This window comes from Stigmatopora argus, chromosome 3, assembly GCF_051989625.1.
Source record: "Stigmatopora argus isolate UIUO_Sarg chromosome 3, RoL_Sarg_1.0, whole genome shotgun sequence".
NCBI lineage: Eukaryota > Metazoa > Chordata > Actinopteri > Syngnathiformes > Syngnathidae > Stigmatopora > Stigmatopora argus.
The window spans coordinates 17016823-17037233 of NC_135389.1; the positions used below are offsets into that span (position 1 = coordinate 17016823).

At 42.1% G+C, this 20411-nt stretch overlaps 1 protein-coding gene across 2 annotated transcripts in view; it reads left to right on the forward strand.

Annotated features, from left to right (window-relative positions):
* The window catches only part of roraa (RAR-related orphan receptor A, paralog a), a 178854-nt gene that overhangs the window by 152284 nt on the left and 6159 nt on the right, over window positions 1-20411 (forward strand). For both annotated transcript variants that reach the window (XM_077595493.1, XM_077595494.1), the window contains 8 exons: window positions 4595-4680; window positions 5915-6056; window positions 15329-15724; window positions 16340-16461; window positions 16550-16682; window positions 17933-18040; window positions 19058-19168; window positions 19341-19453. In XM_077595493.1, the coding sequence (XP_077451619.1) occupies window positions 4595-4680; window positions 5915-6056; window positions 15329-15724; window positions 16340-16461; window positions 16550-16682; window positions 17933-18040; window positions 19058-19168; window positions 19341-19453 (1211 nt within the window). The remainder of the gene's footprint in view (window positions 1-4594; window positions 4681-5914; window positions 6057-15328; window positions 15725-16339; window positions 16462-16549; window positions 16683-17932; window positions 18041-19057; window positions 19169-19340; window positions 19454-20411) is intronic.

The following is a 20411-nucleotide window of genomic DNA, read 5'->3' on the forward strand; positions in this document are numbered from 1 at the left end:
CACATGGTGGGGGGGAAAACAAGATTTCATTCAAAAGTGTATTCTGACAATGAGCCAATGACGAAATAGAAAGGCAACAATATAATGTAGTTCTACCTTTATTCTTAGATGATTAATCATCATGGGGGGAAATGATTTAATGGTCCAATCGGGGAATGGGTTAAGCTCTCTGCATTATGACAGTGCTCTGACCATGGGACTGAAACGTATGGGATAATCTTAATCCTTCAACGTCACCAGTACCAGCGTTCGGTCAAGAGATTTTCGGCAGTTATTTTCCTTGTATGCACTAACAGTGACTGACCACAACATTAGACGCACCCGATCTACTGAGATGGTATAGAACTGCCTGAGTAGATTTGATAGTTCTTCCCTTCTAAAACTGAGTAAAGGAAAGTGATATAATACAGTTTACTGCAACCAATATACATGTTTGTTACGGTAATGTTATATTAATATCCATGAAATTCATCACAAATGGCTGTCATATGGAAGGCAAACTTTAACCTTTAACCTAACAACATGCAGACATGCTAACCATTCAAAAACTGCGGTATAATAATTATATTCGAATCGGGTAAATTTTTGCTGGAATGAGAACGCATTGGAAGTCGACCAACATTATGCATTGATTTTGCTTTGACAAATCCTATTATTATTTTTTTACTCTAAGACTCTAATTTTAGTTCAGAGAGTAGGGACATTAATTAGAAATTACCTCGCCATTTCACCAAGATTTCAACATATTTCTCATCGTTGCATTTTTCATAATGTCGCTGTACATCTGTAAATGAAGCATAAATGTGCCTGCAGGGCACTGGAAGGCAATATTCTGTCCTGCAGTGTCGGTCTATGCAACGTCGCTACTAAAAATGAAGTTGACAGGCCCCCTCTAAGCTGTGAGTGTGCGTTTGGCAAATTGTTGTGGGTGTTAGAAATCAACTGTCACTCTTCCTCCCTTTGATAATGGCGCGTACTTTTAGCAACGGGCAAATCTCACTTCTCTGGAGAAGACAGTGAAGGTCACTGGGTGAACATGCAGAAGCCACGCTGGCCTTTGCTACGTGACGCATCCTCCTCCTCCGAGGAAAAACCACGAATGTGGTGAATCAGTGTCCTTGATCTGCTCAGCCGCACAAAGAATCTCTCGTCTTTAGTCCAAAGACCCAGCTACAAGAAGGCAAAATGCTCGTCCTGCCCTTCTCGTCGATCGGGTTTCAGTGTAAATTACACATAATTTGAGTATTTTTCAAGTGGTCTGCTCGACAAGGCCATCACATGGCGGCACCCTGAGTAGCAGCCGACTGCTGGGTCGGGTTTGAGCGCGGCTGCACGTCAAGCTGAGCTTTGATGTGATAAACAGTGAGCGAGGGGTCACGTTGAATGTGATCAGTGGCTTGCTGGTCAAGCTCAAGCGGACCAGCTGCATTCGACCTCACACCACAAGGCACTTAACACAGCGTCACCTGTCAATAGATATTGACTGTCCGACTGGGAGTGCTTATCAGCGCGGGCCTTTTTGTGGCTAACTGACTAACCCTGTGTGAATCCTACTAAAGTCTTCCTTATTCTCTGAACTGAACAGGACAGCTTTCAATCAAAGATTAAATATTAAGATGGAGAAAATTTTTCAACGTACAATTACATTGCATTACTTGAAGATACAAACTACAGATATATTATTTTGCCATTTTTGTCCTCCAATTGCGATGCATAATGTTTAGATATATTCGATGAAATAATGGACCAAAGAAAATACGCTTTCCTCAAGTTTTTTACTCAAGTGCCAGCTTGCTGCGTTTCCATTACTCAAGTAGTTCGCAAAACTTAAATTTTCCAACGTTATGAAGCTTTTCAAAACAAAACAAAATGCTTTCTATTGAAATGCACTTAATGCGCTGAATCTACAAAATAGTTGGGACAGAAAGAGTTGTTATTCTTTTGGTTGTAGCCAAGTACTGCCATCATGTCTGCCTCAGTTGCATTAAAAATGATCAATGACCGAATCCACACATCAACAAAAGGCATAACTTTATGGATGTTACTTGGAGAACTGGAGTAGAAAGGCCCTTCTACAAACTGTTGCGACAAAGTTTGACATGTGCAAAATGTTTAGATTGAGATGAAGGATAAAAAAATCAGAGCTCATATCCAATGTATTGCAATCAATTTATTGAGTGGTTGTATCACATTGCATCCCTCTCCTTGTATAGTGTTTTGGAGTGTAGCTTCATGGTGTGTTTGATTTCAAATTGTATCCGCCTTTTATTCTTCCCTGCACCTCTTTTGGAAAGCAGCTTATCCCAGTGTGGAAATAACTATATGTTCAGACAAGGAGGCACAGAGCCTCCCTCAGCTGGTCCAGAGACAAACCTTTTTTACTCTTGAGTGCTCTCCACATCCTGCAGCTTACGCCGCGCTGGAGTGAGAGGGTGTTAACCGGCAAGGATGTGTGCACTCAGGGCCTTCCTGCTGCAGATAGGGCTTTTGTTCGCGAGCTTTGCCTTTGTGTGTGCGTGCCGCTCCTGGCCTGGCACCGTTATGCCCCGTCTAGTCCCACCGCTTTCACCTGATGTGGCACAACGTCAGGCCTGAACGAGGGCCCGGCCAGCTCGGCTTCTCGCGGGGAGATGAAGGCATCTCATCGCGTGGGGGGTGGGGACGAGGGTAACTAGCGGCAGCCTAAGCCCGGAGCTATCGCAGGCTGGAGCTCAAAGCCAAAAAAAGCCCCCGGGTCGGATAGGGTGGGTGGAAGCCTGGTTCAGGCAGGCATCAGTAAGAGTAGCCACGGCCCTGCACTACCACCCACTGGCACGGAGCCGTCACTGCTCGCTTTAGCTGGCCACAACCACAGCTAGTCATAATTACAGCACGCTTCAGTTGTTGTGAGTGCATGTCAGAACAAATTATGTAAGTAATGAGGCTGAAAATGCTAAAGGAGTTGAAACACACTGCACTGCTAATGCTCATGCAGGGAGAACACAGAAACAAACAATGGCGTGCACTCACACGGCGACAGGCCCATTTGCCATAACGAGCAAGCGTTCACTATGAGGAAAAGATTAATTATGAATTAACCCTCTCAGATAGGGTTTCAAAACCCGCCCCCTGCCTGGATTTTACAATAATCTGTGCCGGCGAGGTGCATCGCCCACTATTGTGTGTGAGAATCACAAATGGCGGGACGTGTTGTCTGGAGGAGGGTTAATTGTGCGCCATCCACCACTTGCTTTTGTTCATTTCTCTAAAATGTAGGCTAATTCCATGTAAACACGGCCGGTCTTGTTGACTCCAACAGTGTGAGCGAGAACAGACACAGATTGGTGAATGAATAGAGCTTGGCTATTAGTTAGTGGATTAGAGGCTCTGTGTTAAGGGTCTATCCCGGGCGGGCCTCAGGGACAAGGACATTATCCACAAGACACTGCAAGCTCCTAGGCGGCTGATTAAAATGGAAAAGGAGCTGTGACTTGAACCCCGGCAAAGAACTTGTAAAGTGATCAAACCGGCATCAAGAGATTGCTTGTTAAGGTGTCCAAGGGCCATAAGGAGCTTGCCGTAGACATGGGGCTTTATCATATACCGCATTAGGCATGGCCGCAGGGAGGAAGCTGATGTAACGCTCTGACATCGCCGATGGAGCGCTGCTTCTTAATTATGATTTTTTCATTGCATCTTATTAAGACGAAATCATAGTATTCCGTTTTAGATGGTGCACCACTTCCTGGCGTTGGGTTTGGCTGCTCAAAAAAGGCCATTGCATCGTGAGAAAACATCCAGTGGTGATGTTTCCTCGATTTAGATTTGATAGTGCTGCTGTCGGGACTAAGATGTGGGAGATGTTGGAGAACTGCGTTGAGATTGAGATCTTCGGCGGGAGAGAATTAAGTAGAAATCAGTGACAGTGTTGTGTTCTCCTGTCTTTGAGAGATCAGGAAAACGACAATACGCTCATTATTCTAGCTGCTTGGTTTGACGAGTTGCTTCTTTTACACAGCATACCTTCCTCTCCAAAAAATGTTATCCTTCAAAAGATATCACTTGTTCTTGGGATGAACAACTCTGGGCTCCTTGATGATGTACTGATATAGCTCTATGCGTGGTTGTTCTAAACTACTTAACACAAATAGAAAACATACTGATAAATGAATACTGACCTGTCTTGCAATATTAATAAAAGCTGGTCATTATTTTTTCAGTTTTTTTAATACAGCACTTCAATGCATCTCTTTAAACTGAGCTCATGTTTGTATGTTGAATGAGGGTTTAAGTACAGGACATACAGTACTTACATTTTGGCTCTTTAATATTTATAATTACATATTTACAATTTTTAGGGACCGAAAAAAGTTTTCATTGCTTTCTTTCTCACACAGAAAAACCCAAGCGCAGAGCTGTAAATATTCCGCTTCATCTTTGTGCAAGCAAGCATTCAAAAGCCTGCAGAATATGAGACGTTTTATTTAAACACAGTGATCTTTTATGTACCAACATGGAGCCATGGGGGGTTGTACATGTGACAGCAAAATGTATGACTTAGTTTCATTATTTTCACACTTTCTCTGTTTTTCTTGTTCTTTTCTCTCCCATGCAGCTCAAATCGAAATAATTCCTTGCAAGATCTGCGGAGACAAATCATCAGGCATCCATTACGGTGTGATAACATGTGAGGGATGTAAGGTAAGATTCAAGATACTATTGTTCTCAGTGGGTAACAATTTTTTTTTTTTTTTAAACGGAAAGTCAAAAAAAGTGGCTGGCTGAATTGCTCGACTGACAAAATGTAAACTCGTGGCTGTGAAGGACTAAAACAATTCCTTCAAGTTTCTCTTTTTCTTCCCATTTCGAGGATGCGTACACCTTTTTCTGGTTTACCCTGTCATAGCGCACTCTTCTTGAGCTAAAATAATCAAAAGGAAGAAGGCTTTGAATTAGAGCAGTTGGCTGTTTGCAACATTGTGTTCCCTCGCTTGAAGTTGTCGTTTGGACTATTTCAAATACACCAGCCATTCAAAACACAGTTTTATGCTGAGAGTGTATTCTAGTCCCTCTACTTGTCACGCATCACAGCATTTGCATTCTTCACCTAGAATGCACTTTACGGTTTGCAATCGCCTGTGTGCGAGTGTGTTTGGGTCTCCACGTGTAATTGTTTATGTGAACTGGGTCTGTCTGATTTTTCTCCCTCACACAGACCATAAAACAAATATATATATATATATATATATATATATATATATATATATATATATATATATATATATATATATATATATATATTTTGCTAATTAGTAGAGGCAAAGAGACCTTTAATGATATGTATGAGGACAAAAGTTTGGACTATAAATCATAGCATTATTACGCAGTGCTGCACGTCGTGGGCAGTAATAGCCTGTTTCTCTAATGGCTTCCATTATAAAGCAACTTGGCAGCTGTCAGCTGTTTTCTTGTAATTAAACAGCCAATGAGCGGCTAATTAAGACATATGTGTATGGAGCAGTAGAGTGGGGCATGTTAATGATGTGCTGGAATCAATTCATTAAGTCAAAGGATGAGGAATCCAGTCAGTGTGCAATGCTTACGGGCTGCGAATGCCAGATAATAATCCCAATGAAGGTTGATGCCGTGTTATCACATTGGGCCAAACATGACACCCTCGTGCTTGGACACGTACCATTCCCTAGATGCCAGAATAACAGCATCACAGCCAGAAAAATTCCACAACAGCCATGTGTTTATTGGCCACTCCGAAAAAGGCAATTTTGTTGGTGTGGGTTCGTCAATGTTTATGCAGGATTTTAGAATGAATGAATACCCTATCTCTATATGCAACAATTTATCCAAAGTTTATGACGTGTTTTCTGTTCACTGCATCTGCAGCGTTTTGAGCCAATGATGCTCTTCTCCTGCACAGGGCTTCTTCAGGAGGAGTCAGCAGAGCAATGCAGCCTACTCCTGCCCCCGTCAGAAGAACTGTTTGATCGACCGCACTAGCCGGAACCGCTGCCAACACTGTCGGCTGCAGAAGTGCCTGGCGGTCGGCATGTCACGAGATGGTGAGTAGATTTTACCGTGACCGGACATTTCGTCGACTGACAATTCGTCGCCAGACAGTTCGTCGAACAGACATATCATCGCCGGACACTTCCTCGGGTTAGGGCAGGGGTAGGGAACCTATGGCTCGGGAGCCACATGTGGCTCTTTTGATGGCTGCATCTGGCTCTTCGCTAACCTGTGAGCTAAAATATGGAAATCGCTGTTGACAGACCTGAGATATTACATTTAGAACTGCTTTAATCTTCTTTTTTTGCTTTAATCTTCTTTTTTGCAGTAGACTTCTGGAATGCATCCTCTCATTGATTAGCAACAGCATAAGAATCTTTTAAAAAATATTTATGTTTTTCCTCTTTAAAAGTGGTGAAATTACAAAAAAAATTGAAAAGGCACTCGTTTACATGTATGTATTTTGACTTTTAAATTCGTAGTATGGCTCACAAGGAATAACATTGGAAAATATGAATTGTTTGTGGCTCTCTTCGTCAAAAAGGTTCCCGGCCCCTGGGTTAGGGGATAGTGGTTAAGGTTAGGGTTAGGGATTAGGGTTAACCTAACCTTAACCCTAAATATAAACCAAACCCTATCCTTTAAAAAATCTGAAGTAAAGACTCTCTCTCTCTCAGGATTATAATTTTGAGAGAGAGAGATTACCTGGTTGATCGCTTTCAACAAATTATTTATGCACCAAAACAATCGTTCGCGAGGAAGCAACCTGTCAAAGCTGCGTTGCCTCGACAATCATCTTCATACAGAGGAAGCAGCAAAACACGTGGTAGTTTTTAGCTCCCGGCCGAATGGAGGTTATCTGCACAGGAGGCCCCATCTCGATGGCTCTCAAAATGGTCGCCGCTCGGTCCGCTTCCTTTGTTCTTGGCTAGCCCCCTTGGCTAGCCCCCACCCTTCCTAAGAAGGGGTCAGCGCTCGACAGAGCCAAGCGACCACCTCGAGGCCTCCCATCCAGATACGCCGTCCAGTTGGTCGGTTATAGTATTTAATAGAAGTTTAGGCGGAGGCGGGACCAGAAAAAGGGGTGTGTATATACAAAGTGATGACAGGCCTTGACCTGTAGGTGTCAGTAAAAATTCTATTCTAGTAACTAAATTTCTAGAAGTGCAGAAAGGTGCATGATTAAATATAAGAATACAGTTCATATTTCACATTTCCCCCCTGTTGTAACTTGAAAGAATTTTCATTAAACATATCAATTTGTATCCCTCCCCTCCAGGTTCTAGAATACAAATATCATTGACAGTTACTCAACAGGGTATGGAAAATAACAAAATCACATGTAAAAGCAGAGGCGAGAAATGATGTAATCAGTGGTAAAAATTCCTCTACGTCACTCTTAATGAGCGAACCCAATATTTAAATCAAGACAAACACATTTGCATAGAGGACTCGTCACACTTCGAAAGAATGCGATAATCTCCAGTATGGTCTGTCATGCGGTGATACTGTGTCACTATAAGCTACTAGCGTGTGCTGGATTGTGTTTTGAATCATAACTTTCATTCGGGGATTACACACATAGAAAAAATACAGAACAGTAGCAAAAACCGCAAGGTTGCAATTTTAAACAGAATTGAGAATCATGACCCGGTTATTAACCACGACCACAATGATACACCTACGGCTGAATGATCCTGGGCCATGGTGTTGACTAGGGCCTTTATTTCAGCTACGGCACGAGTAATGTACTGGTTTCATCTGGGATGAAGGTGCAGCAGTGTTCTCCCATCATGGCACACACATCTCCATCTTTGGCTGTTATCAGATCCAGGACTATCGGTCCTGCAACTTCCCTAAGGGCTTTTAAATCATCTGCTATACCCTGTAGGGCCTTGACAGTTTGGTTAATGAACACTCATGTAACAGCTCAATGTCTTTACACATGATTTTCTGGGGGGGTGTGGACCACAACCTTTGGTCAACAGGAACATCATCGCCCCAGATTGAATCACGTGGTTTGAATTGCACTGATTTTGCACTGATTTTGATATCTTACTGTTATGTTCACTCTCCTTAAAAGGAATGCATCTTAGACCATCTGCACGACAGCAGATTTAAATGTGACGCCTCGACCCAGTGAATTCAGGATGTCAGGATCTGTGGAAATGGGTATACGGCTACACACATAACAACTTTCATTCGCAACAATCAGTTTTTTCTGGAACACCATGAAATTATACCACACGTCTTCTTCATAGTAGTTCTCCAGATTGTTCTTTCATCTTGCTGTTGAGGGATCGAAGACCCTCCAGGGCCTTGGTTAAACTCCCGTCAGCTGCTGTGTTGTTCGGGATGAACGTGCAGCATTGGTCGCCAAAGATGGAGCACACGCCACCTTTCTCTGCCAGGAGCATGTCAACAGCAATTCTGTTCTGGAAGGCCATCAGCTCTGTTCATGGATGGCTGCAAACCCTTCCTCCGTCCTGTTCTGGAGTCGTGCAATTTGGTCAGCGAGTGTATACTCATCTGGTATGCTGCGGGGAACCCCGATGTTGATGTAGGTTGGGTCCCCATCCAAGAGCGGACCGCTTGGCTCTGCCTTTCCAGTGATGAGGCAGGACGTTTCCTGCACTTGTTTTCCAACTCGAGTCTCTGTGGGCGGGGCGTTCAGACACGCCCAGGCTGTCACTGACAGTGCAGTCACTGACAGTCCAGTCACTGTGATGTGGGTGGCAACAGCTTTCACTGTGGCTTCTGTATAGAGGTGCAAAGTCTATGGGAGGTCAGGGTTAAGTGAGGGGTGCTCGTGGCTGGTGAGTAGACGTCAGATGAGTTTCTTCACGGACAAGGGTTTTGACACCGTCCGACTTAGTCCACTCAGAGTCACCTGTCTCGAACGACCTTGAACCGACCTTGGTGAATCGACTTTGACTTTTCAGTGATCTTTGCTGCTGTGGAGGTTGGTGAGTTGGGCCACGAATGGGTCTTCCCATCGTGGAGAGAACCAGGACTTCCTTTTATGACTCGGATCAGGATCCAGTCACCTGGCTTCACCACCTCCTGCAAGATAGACAAAAAGATCACGGCAGCTTACATGTTCTTTGGATAAGTTTCTCTCCTTCCTTAGTCTCTCGTCATGGTTACTCTTCCCATAGAGGAAGTTAGAATGGTCTTCCATGAACTATCTCAAAAAGGTGTTAATCCCAAGCTAGTTGGTACTATCTTTGTATACGTTTTGGCCAGTGTTAGGCGTTCTGGCCATGGCTTATTTATCTCCCCCATGGTTTCTCAAGCCTTGGTTTTATCGTACCATTTGTTCGCTCTACTTAGGTGTTTTGCCATGTTTTGCACTATGCTGTTTGCAAAATGAGCTCCATTGTTACTCCAGCTGATTCTGGAGATCCCATGTTCTTTACAGATCAATAAAATAACAAATTAAACAGTTCCTTCAAAAATTTTAAAAGTAGGTATTTCGATGTCCATCATATCTTTTCCTCCCTTTTGAGACATTTATGGCTCAATTTTGGAATAATTTTTGGTAGGCACGGTAGGCCTTTAGCTGTGTGCAGTTCGTCTGCTGACTGTTCTTGAGATCGGCTCAGTTTTGTTGTTGTGTATGCTGTTGTGTAGTGTTTGCGCTGCTGCTTTAGCTGCTGTATTCTGTCGTTGTCTTCAACACGTGCTTAACATTTGCTTACGGCTATTTTGTTGGGCTTAATACCTCAATGAACAAAAATCGCAACAATCTTACTTATTCCATCACTATAGTTTGTGAAAATTTAAATGCCTTATCAGTCAAAATCAAATATGCTAGCTGGTATTCTATTATGATCACTGCTTCCTTGTTAAGATCAAGAACCATATTTGTTTTTCCCTTTCCTCTAATTACACAAATTAACTAATCATACTTAAAATAGGAAAAACACAAAAAGCAAACCAGGGTGCTTTCTCCCCAGGAAAACAGCTTTCCCGTTCTCTGTAACAGTTAAATTCACATCAATTAATATTCCAGAAACAAAATGCACACATTTATAATTCTGAATATAATTGAACCCACTAAATTGTAATCACCCCTTGTTTGTCAAGGTTAATATTTTAGCATAATTGTATCCTTTAAAGCAATTAAAACTCATTACTTATAAAATGCATACTAATCAAGTCCCAATTCATTTAACAATGTGTATCGCGTTGCATATTAAACTCAGTTGTTTGAAATTCAAAATATCCCAATCTAGTAGTCTTTTTATCAAATGTAACATTCAATTGTCTTTGGAGTTTGTCAATCATCTCCTATAAAACTTTCTTAATCAATATTTTTCAATAGTCAGGCATAAAATTAAATCTAGTTACATTTCTATCCATTGTAGTTTATTTTCTCTCTAATTGTTTACTTTAAAAATCTGTAAGAAGATTTGTCTCAATTGTTTACTTTAAAAATCTGTAAGAAGATCTAATCTCAATTGTTTACTTTAACTATCTATAAGAAGGTTTAGTCTCAATTGAAACGCTTTCATTTTTTTTTATGGAGACAATAAAACCAATATAAAAAGTTCCTCATGGCTTACAGCATCGCTCCCCGAGCAATAATCTCTCCAATCAATATTTGAGTGCTTGCCATTTCGTCTGATTACGTCAAAAAGTTTATCTTACCTGTCTCCTATAAACGTTTCAACTGAGAGAACCTTCTTATAGTGCACAAAATGGATCCCGCTATTTTCATGTCTGCTCTTGGTCAGGAACGCGTGTGTTGAGCACCCAGGCTCCCGGGACCGCCGTTGGTCCAGTCTGTTTTCTGTTAGGAAGCACAGTCTCCTCCTGCTAACCCAAATTCAGTGTGTTCCTTTAAAGTTTTTTCTTTTATGCAGATAGCCAGATTAGCCTCATCCTCTAGTTCCAATCGTGTAGTGAATAATGGCGTTTGGTATGGTCTACTAAATAGGATGTCCATATTTTGTTGTCCGGTTGACCTCGTTATGTAGGCGCAATGATTTCATAACGAAATATGGAACCTTTTTTCAATTCAGTCAATTATTCTGTTAACACAATTTGGATGCCATTATCACAATAAATCAATAGTACTTTGGAATTTGGTATCAAGCACTGTCTGTTTTTTCCCAGTGCTCCCAAATTTTGCATAGCAGATTTGTTTCTCCACTTCAAATTTCACATTTGGAGTACTGCTGCTTTTTCATTAAAAATTTCCTTGGACGAAATATTTTTCCATAATTTGGCGTTGCCATCCGTGAAACGGCTTATTGGCAAATTCTGAAATCGATTCCAATTTGCTAAATCATTTTCCACCTTGATACCTAACCGATTGATCATATCTCGGTGGTCGGCCAATCAAAAACACAAAAGGACAAACAACCATTCACGCTCACTCATTTTCAGACATCCGTGGTCTGCAAATTTTTTTATCACTGGTGAAGAGCGCCATCCCCAGTCCTGGGGCTTCTTGGCAGCTAACCACCTTTCGCTGTGTCATGGCAAGTCATTCTAAAAGGAAATAGGTCAATGTTGTTTGGTTGGCATCAATTGTTCGATTCTAATGCAATTAATATTCTAATGGTCATTAATATGAACCACGCTAAAGCATATTCCACCTGTTGATGGGCAAAACAATGAATTGCCACCCGTGCACTGGTGACAAGTCATGATGTTTATTGCATCTCAGCGAAATTATGCCTATCCTAAATTAATTATTTTATCTAAACTTGCCAGCTATATTTTACCTAATAATTTGGATCAATGCCATTTCTGCATTGTCTTCATGTTTGATATCATTAATAATTTGGATGATTCCTAATCCTTAAGTCTAAATCGCAAATCCCTCTCTATTTGCTAAGATAGCTAAATTGCACTTGTTGAATTGCTGTTCTGCTCCAAGCACTATGCTTATTTAATATAAGAGCCATTTTTTGTAGCTCACTCTTACCACAATTAAAATTTAGAGAAACTAACCTTCTACTTAGCAATTTCTTAATCATTTCCTAATGATAAATTTCAGTGTTTATTAGAGGACCCATAATTTGTCACTAATATGTTATATTGTCAATTTTCTGTCTTATTTTCTTTCTATTACTCTCTCTGCTCATGTCTCTTCATCACTGCTCCTCCTTGCTCATCGTGTGGAATGTGAGATGTAACCTGAGATTTCTTGCATTCCAGTCCCCCAATCCCCCCCCCTCGTGCTCCTAGCCCCTGCGAGTGGAACCTGGCACGAGGAGTGGGCTGAGCAAGGGGGGCACTGTTTCTGAACAGGCCTAATATATATATATCTTCCTGGGTTAGTAGAACGTGGGCTGGAGAAGAAAGGCAGTTTTAACTTCAGTTGGCTCGCCGCCATTTTTTCTCTTTGTCTGTGGGCTCGGCCATTTTTCCTCTCACATGTGGTCTGCTTTTCAACCCCCCCCACCATCCTGTCCCAATGCACCCTCTCTTAAATACTTATTTTTATCCGTCTAAGTATTCTTTTTCGCCGATTAAACTCCTATTTTTCGCGGCAATCATACTTATATCGTTTATGAACGCGTCATAGCGTACTTATATATATCTATATATCTATTCATATGAAGATTACTTGCATGCGTTTATAGTTTTATTCTATTTCTTTTTTTTTTTTTTCTTTATATCGAGCTCTTTCATTATCTTGGCACTGTATGACAATATATTTCTTCTATATTTTTAACACAACCCTCGAAGTCCCTTCGCGGGGAGGCGCTACCTCCCATTTTGTCTGCTTTCCAGGCAGATTGGCCGACACACAGCCTTTTATCGTGCTGTATACTATTAAAACATAATTCCGACACACAGAAAAATGTCTTTCCGACACACAGAAAGAAGAATCTCCGACACACAGAGAAGAGTATACGCAACTTTTCTTTTTAAGCATCTCCCATCCTCGAAGGGAAACGGGGACTTGGTGGGTTAGATTCTACAAATTAATTTTAAAAAGTGCCTTACCGTTTTTTTGGTGCCTCCTCTGTACGAAAGGATAATTCGTAATCTGTTCCCGGGCCAGCAGGCCAGATCGCCCTCTCTCAAGGCTGGAGTAGCCGACGTCAAGCCATCCATCCCTCTGTCGATCTGCCGTGGCCGGAAAGCAGAGAAGAATCCCGGGTTTCGGCACCAAAATGTCAAAGCTGCGTTGCCTCGACAATCATCTTCATACAGAGGAAGCAGCAAAACACGTGGTAGTTTTTAGCTCCCGGCCGAATGGAGGTTATCTGCACAGGAGGCCCCATCTCGATGGCTCTCAAAATGGTCGCCGCTCGGTCCGCTTCCTTTGTTCTTGGCTAGCCCCCTTGGCTAGCCCCCACCCTTCCTAAGAAGGGGTCAGCGCTCGACAGAGCCAAGCGACCACCTCGAGGCCTCCCATCCAGATACGCCGTCCAGTTGGTCGGTTATAGTATTTAATAGAAGTTTAGGCGGAGGCGGGACCAGAAAAAGGGGTGTGTATATACAAAGTGATGACAGGCCTTGACCTGTAGGTGTCAGTAAAAATTCTATTCTAGTAACTAAATTTCTAGAAGTGCAGAAAGGTGCATGATTAAATATAAGAATACAGTTCATATTTCACACAACCGTTCGACAAAAACGCTCTTCGACTAAATATCCATTCGACATATCGTCCAGCGACGATATGTCTGTTCGACGAAGTGTCCGGTGACGAATTGTCCATCGACGACATGTCCGGGCACCGATTTTACAGGTCATCCGCTACTCACACACTTTTGCCTGTCTTTTACTCCGGTGTAAAATCATTCAAAATGACCGTGTTTTAACCAGTTTTGGCTATGCTAAGAACTTTGTTCCTTGAGTTGCAAAATCTGATAACTTTATCCTGAACCGTGTCTGTCTGGCACAAAGCAAAACTATATTACCGCTTGTTATCAGGATTGTATGTTGTCATCCAACAAATCATGTCATCTAAATGCTCTAGACTTTCATTTGTATTCAGATTCATGATGGTCATAGACATTAGAAGTGCTTCAGCACTTCTGAGCGCCTTTGCTAAAAGGCACGCACACATAAAAACTTAGGACAGATGAAGGTGACGCTTGCCTTCACTCAATAGAAAAGCCCATCTGCCTGTATTATTCCCCTCTGTCATTCCACTCACGAATACACACGCACACACTCCAATTGACCAGCTGACACAGTTCCAAGGCCCCAGAGCTCCAACCAAAGTCTCTTTCTCACCACTGTGTTCATCTGTCTTAAAGTGATTTTATCTTCAGTATAGACACATGATTTATTTTTTCTTCAAAGGAGGAAGAGTTCAGCCAAGAGTGTGACATAATGTGATTTGTTCTCTCAGGCATTTCTTGCACATCAGTGTCATGAATCTTAACTGGATGAGAAAGACAGCCACATTAGAACAAAACTCTTTTGCGTTTTTTTTTAAAAAGATATAAAAGTAAAATGTATTTGTTTAGAAGTGTCTGTAATACTGCTTCTTGCCTGAGGGCTAGTTATATAAATCACATGACACTTTATTAGACAGACCGACACAATCTAAGGCACGTGTCAAAATGGTGGCCCGGGGGCCAAATCTGGCCCGCCGCATCATTTTGTGTGGCCCGGGAAAGTAAATCATGAGTGACGACTTTCTGTTTTAGGATCAAATTAAAATGAATAGTATAAATGTATATTAAATTTCCGGATTTTCCCCCTTTTAAATCAATAATAGTAATTTTTTAATCAATTTTTTTCTGTTTTTAGTTCAAAAATCATTTTGTAAAATCTAAAAATATATATTAAAAAAGCTAAAATAAACATTGTTTTAGATCTATAATAAAAACCAGAATATTCAGGGCTTTTAATCCATTTATTAAAAAAAATCTTAATATTATATCTAAAATGGCCCGGCCCACGTGAAATCAAGTTGACGTTAAAGCGGCCCGTGAACCAACCCAAATCTGACACCCTTAATCTAAGGGCACAATTTTGAGAAGCACAACACTATTCTAAAGTTAGAAATGTTTTAATTGAGACTGTATGATAATATTATTTATATTGTACTGAGTTATATTATTTGGATTTAGAGATGGTCAAAACATTTAAAATATCTTCAAGATACTAAATACCAATGCTAGGTGCAGATTCTATACAGTGCTCGTAGTCATTTTGATTGTTTTACTTGGCTCTGCTTCACACTAATTGGTGATAATATCCCCACATTCTCCGCTTATTACGTAAATTGCAACAGATATTTCCTATTAAATCATAATGTGCAGGTGTCCCTGATATCCTCAATTATCTGACACGCATGTAATCATCCACAATGATTCACCCCACAATTGTTCATGTTGCATTCCAGCGGTGAAATTTGGCCGCATGTCCAAGAAGCAACGAGACAGCCTCTACGCTGAGGTCCAGAAGCATCGGCTCCAGCAGCAGCAGCGGGACCACCAGCAGCAGCCGGGGGAAGCGGAGCCTCTCACACCTAGCTACGGTCTCTCGGCTAACGGTCTCACGGAGCTCCACGACGACCTCAGCGGTTACATGGATGGCCACACCCCCGACGGGACCAAACCGGACTCTGCCGTCAGCAGCTTCTACTTGGACATACAGCCCTCACCGGACCAGTCCGGCCTGGACATCAACGGCATCAAGCCTGAGCCCATCTGCGACTTTGCCCCTGGCTCTGGCTTCTTCCCTTACTGCTCCTTCACCAACGGAGAAACTTCCCCTACCGTGTCCATGGCAGAACTAGGTGAGACCCGTCAGACTGTGAGAAGCGACTGGCGATTGGAGAGACAGAACAATGGAGGAAGAAAGAGGGGTGGGGGGCTGGTTAACTCCACCGTGGGGCAAATGACACAAAGGTTGCTTAAAATAGCAGGAGGTTGGAGACTCATCTCCAACACTCATTAAAAGAGCCTCTTTTTTTGTAATTAGTTTCCATTAATTAGGGCCAATCAGGATCCAGCAGGGCAGGTGTCTAGGGAAATCATTTTTTTAGGCTCCCCTGTGCCTAGGAACTCCTTTTAACAGATGTGTTTTCAAAACCATTTAATTTCTCGTGCTCACCACTTCTCTTAGAGCAAATGTGACCTTTGTTTGAGTGAGTAACACGCCGCACCTTCCCCTCCTCCATGCGCTTGTGTCATAACCTGATTGGCTGTGCCTCAATCGCAAGCCATGAGCTTTCCTGGAGGCAATAAAAGGAAATGTCAACAAACCTTTTTCCCCCCACCAAAGTAAAAAAAAAAAGATATAGAGAGAGAAAAGTCTACGCATATTTTCCTCCCTTCCTTGCTAAAAACGCTGTAAATAAATCATGACTGCTGTCTTCACTGAGGCCTCCACTTTTACATCTGTGTTTCAGAGCACTTGGCTCAAAATATCTCCAAATCACACATGGAGACCTGTCAGTACCTGAGAGAGGAACTGCAGCAGATGACCTGGCAAGCCTTCCTGCAGGAAGAGGTGGAGAACTACCAGAGCAAGGTAGCTTGACCACACCATCTTCTCTCCTTTTCTATCTTAAACGTGCTGTTTTAAAGCTGAATCTGTTTCAATCTTGTTCTGTTGCTAGCCGCGGGAAGTTATGTGGCAGCTGTGCGCTATCAAAATAACAGAGGCTATCCAGTATGTGGTGGAGTTCGCCAAGCGCATCGATGGCTTCATGGAGCTGTGTCAGAATGATCAGATAGTACTGCTCAAAGCAGGTATGACAGCCTGTCAACACACACACATTCTGACACGGATAATACTGATATGTCACGAGGGCGCAGCTGACCTGACTGCACAAAGGCTTCTTCTTCATGCATGCATGCATTGTCACTTACTACTTTCCTGTGCATTACACATCACAAGATAAATGTTTAGAACTTGAGATAACAGCGCTCTTTTTTTATCTACCAACCACTATTTGAATCAAAACTGGTGTTACTGTAGCATTCAGATGGTGATACTCACAACTGAAATACCAACAACAGGCATTTGGTCTTTTAACTCTGGGAAAAGGACTAATACTTCTACAACTAACTGCTCTCTGGTGGTTTTGACATAAACAGATTAGATTAGATTAGATTAACCTTTATTCATCCCGTATTCGGGAAATTCAGTTTGTAGCAGTAGCAAGCACAGACACAGGAAAAGACAATGTAGATCTAGATCAAACTGGAACCACACACGGGAAGCTAACACGAGCGTGGGAACTTGTGCAGACCTAGACTAAGGTTGAAAATCTTTTCCATTCTTTTCAGTGGATAAACATGGTTCATGATCATAGTCATGGAATAAACTCATAGGTCAAGACACCAATGGCGGATCAAACTTGACAGATGAATTTATTAGGGTTTTCCAACCACATACTTTTGCGCCCAAGTTCCAGTCAAAATGGTCTGGACATTTATCGCACTCAATGCCAGCGATGAGTTAACACTTAAAAAAAATGGACAACAGGTATACGTACTTAACGCTGTGGCCAGTGAATGTCCAGCGTGTGGCAGGTACTTGTCATCCTCCAATGTCAGTCTCAATGATAAAGTGAGTCACATGTAGTAGTAATGGCTGCTGTTTCATTTTTCTGATCCTGGTATCCCCTCCCTCAGAGAGCTACAAATTACAGGGTAGATAAAATAATTCCCTACTATCTTGTTCGATAAAGGTTAAATGAATAAGTGCTATCACCACTAAATGAAGCACAATTGTTATCTGGCTTGTCATTACGGATAACTAGCCTTGTAGTATCTGAGATGATCATGCAATGCGAAGGTGCTTTTTTTTCTCTCTCCTCCACTGACAGCCGGCTTCTTTATTTCAAAGCGTCTCTGTTGATCATATTGTTAAAAGAACGGCACAAAGCTGATGCACGTGTATTGCCTTTCCTGACTGATGTCTCACTGTTAAGAGTGAGGGTGAGGGGGAGGAACAACACAGCCATTCAGCATGTTGTTGCTGTCTGTCTCCACAGGGTCTTTGGAAGTTGTGTTCGTCAGAATGTGTCGTGCCTTTGACTCGCAAAACAACACGGTCTATTTTGATGGAAAGTATGCGGGGCCAGATGTGTTCAAGTCATTAGGTAAGTGGACACTTCACTCATCTGTGCTTTTGTTACCTCGTGTGTGTGTGTGGCTGAATGTGTCTCACTCCTCTTTCTCTTGATGTACCAGCCAAAATTAGAATCTGCTAATCTGCTCCACACAATACAGAAGGCCTTGAAGCGAAGGCTGGGCGTTCATCCCCGCTTTACCTGGCATCGCCCGTCTCTGCGGTGCTTATTTATGCCAGGAGCGAGATGATAGCGAGGCACGCTTACATCTGACTCCTGTAACTGTGGAATAAATACAGCCAGACAGAGCAGAGCACCTTTTGGGAGAAAGCTATCAAAACCATCACTGATAGGCTGACATTAAGAATCTCAGATAGCTCAAATAGCATTTTTGTTTAGCTGTCATGACATCACTGAGCCCTCCACCAAGGATGTTCTTCCACTTGTATTATTTAAGGTGCAAAATATGTAAATACGTCCAATAATGGTGGTAAAAGTGGAAGTTTTTTTAAGCAATCGGTGAATATACCATATTTTACACATCAAGGCGTACATTTTCTACTTATTCATTCACTATAGCCGGATGGTAGCCAAGTGACGGGTTCAAAATCATTTAGGCTAGCCTTCTTGCAATTTGAAGTGTCCACTTAAAAATGCTTTATTAATTGAATTATGCTGCTAATCCTACTCACACGGACACACACTCGATAGCATTACTGAGGCACAGAGGAGTGATAGGCCTCCCCACTTGCATTGGCATTTGCCCTCTATGCTAAATAATTGATTTACTAAACGCCTGGATAGTGACCTTAATTTGCCTTGCATAACACCACCCAACTGCCAAAACTCAGCAAAAGCAGTGCCTGTTCTGCGTAAGACGCTCCCATGTGCTGTCAGCATGCAGCTCTGTTATTCTTTATTTTTTTCTCCCCTCTTTCCGCTCCGCTCCCTGTGTGCCTCTCTCCCAATAAAGATCAAGAGTGAATGTTGTTCTTTGGTTTTCCTCATCCTAAGCTCTCTCGGTATGTTCTTTGCTGTGTGCGGCAGGCTGTGACGACTTGATCAGCTCCGTCTTCGAGTTTGGAAAAAACTTGTGTTCGATGCACCTGTCTGAGGATGAGATTGCCCTGTTCTCCGCCTTCGTGTTGATGTCTGCTGGTAGGTGTCAGTCACAGTGTAAAGTGAGAAAATGATACCGGCGTTGGATTTGGCATGAAAAGGAACAAATTTTAGCGTCCGGCTGTTCTTTTATCAATCGCGGGCTAAAATTAGCTTTTGTCGCTGCGGCTCGGAGATTGCTGACTAACGGTTTGCTCGCTTTGCCTCACAGACCGATCCTGGCTCCAGGAGAAAGTGAAGGTGGAGAAACTTCAGCAGAAGATCCAGTTGGCTCTCCAGCACGTCCTGCAGAAGAACCACAGAGAGGACGGAATTCTTACAAAGGTAATGATCTGGACAGTATGTTGGTCATCTACACTGGCTGTAGAGATTTGTTCCAGAGGGAAAACTAACGTACTGGCTGCTATTCATGACAATAGATATCCAATCCAGTTGAACTAGAAGTAGCTTGCAGCAAATGATCGCTGCCTGCCATCCCAGTCTAAATGGATGAGAAATGTATTGTCATTAATGGCAGCCAATGAGTTAATTAGAAGAGGTTCTTCATGTTTTAAGACCCTTGTGTCAGATTGGGGGCAAATTTTGTATTGGTGATTTAACATTACAGTGGATTGATACGTCCATTGGTTAACAATCCAATCAAATCGATCTATATCATGACTTTTGTTGAGAAAAAAAATACATTCAAATGTTGCCAAAGACAAAATTTTAGAAATTGTCAAAAACTTACATACATTGTATTCAAAATTGGAGATTTAAACTTGCAACATGCTGCATGTTAATGTGTGGGGGAGTGTACTATCCTCCAAAAGGGAACCGATAAATATGTTAATCATACCTTCTGGCATCATTTTCAGTAATTGTTCTGCCCTATATTATAGTATGTAGCTTATATAAACAGATGAAGATAAAGACAGACCAGTTGTTGTTAATAATTAAATTTTTGACTCACATTAACGAAGTAAAATTGGACTATTGCTGATTTGTTGGAAATCCCCAGTCTACAAGCCATGCATTTGCCATTATTATTGGCCCTCCTGCCTCGTAGTGGCCCCCCATGCTCAATTTGGAACACCACTCAGGTTGCCAAACGTTACCCGATATAGTGTTAAAGCAGCATTTCTCAGGGGACTTTTCCGTGATGGCACACAAAATGCATTTTGTTGAATAAAAAGTGTTGCCTTATCAATTGTGTCAAGCGTCCTCACGCCTGAGCGCTTGTCTCAATATTTACACATCAAGTTTGCCCTCATGTGGGAGTCAAAACATGGTGAGGTATGGG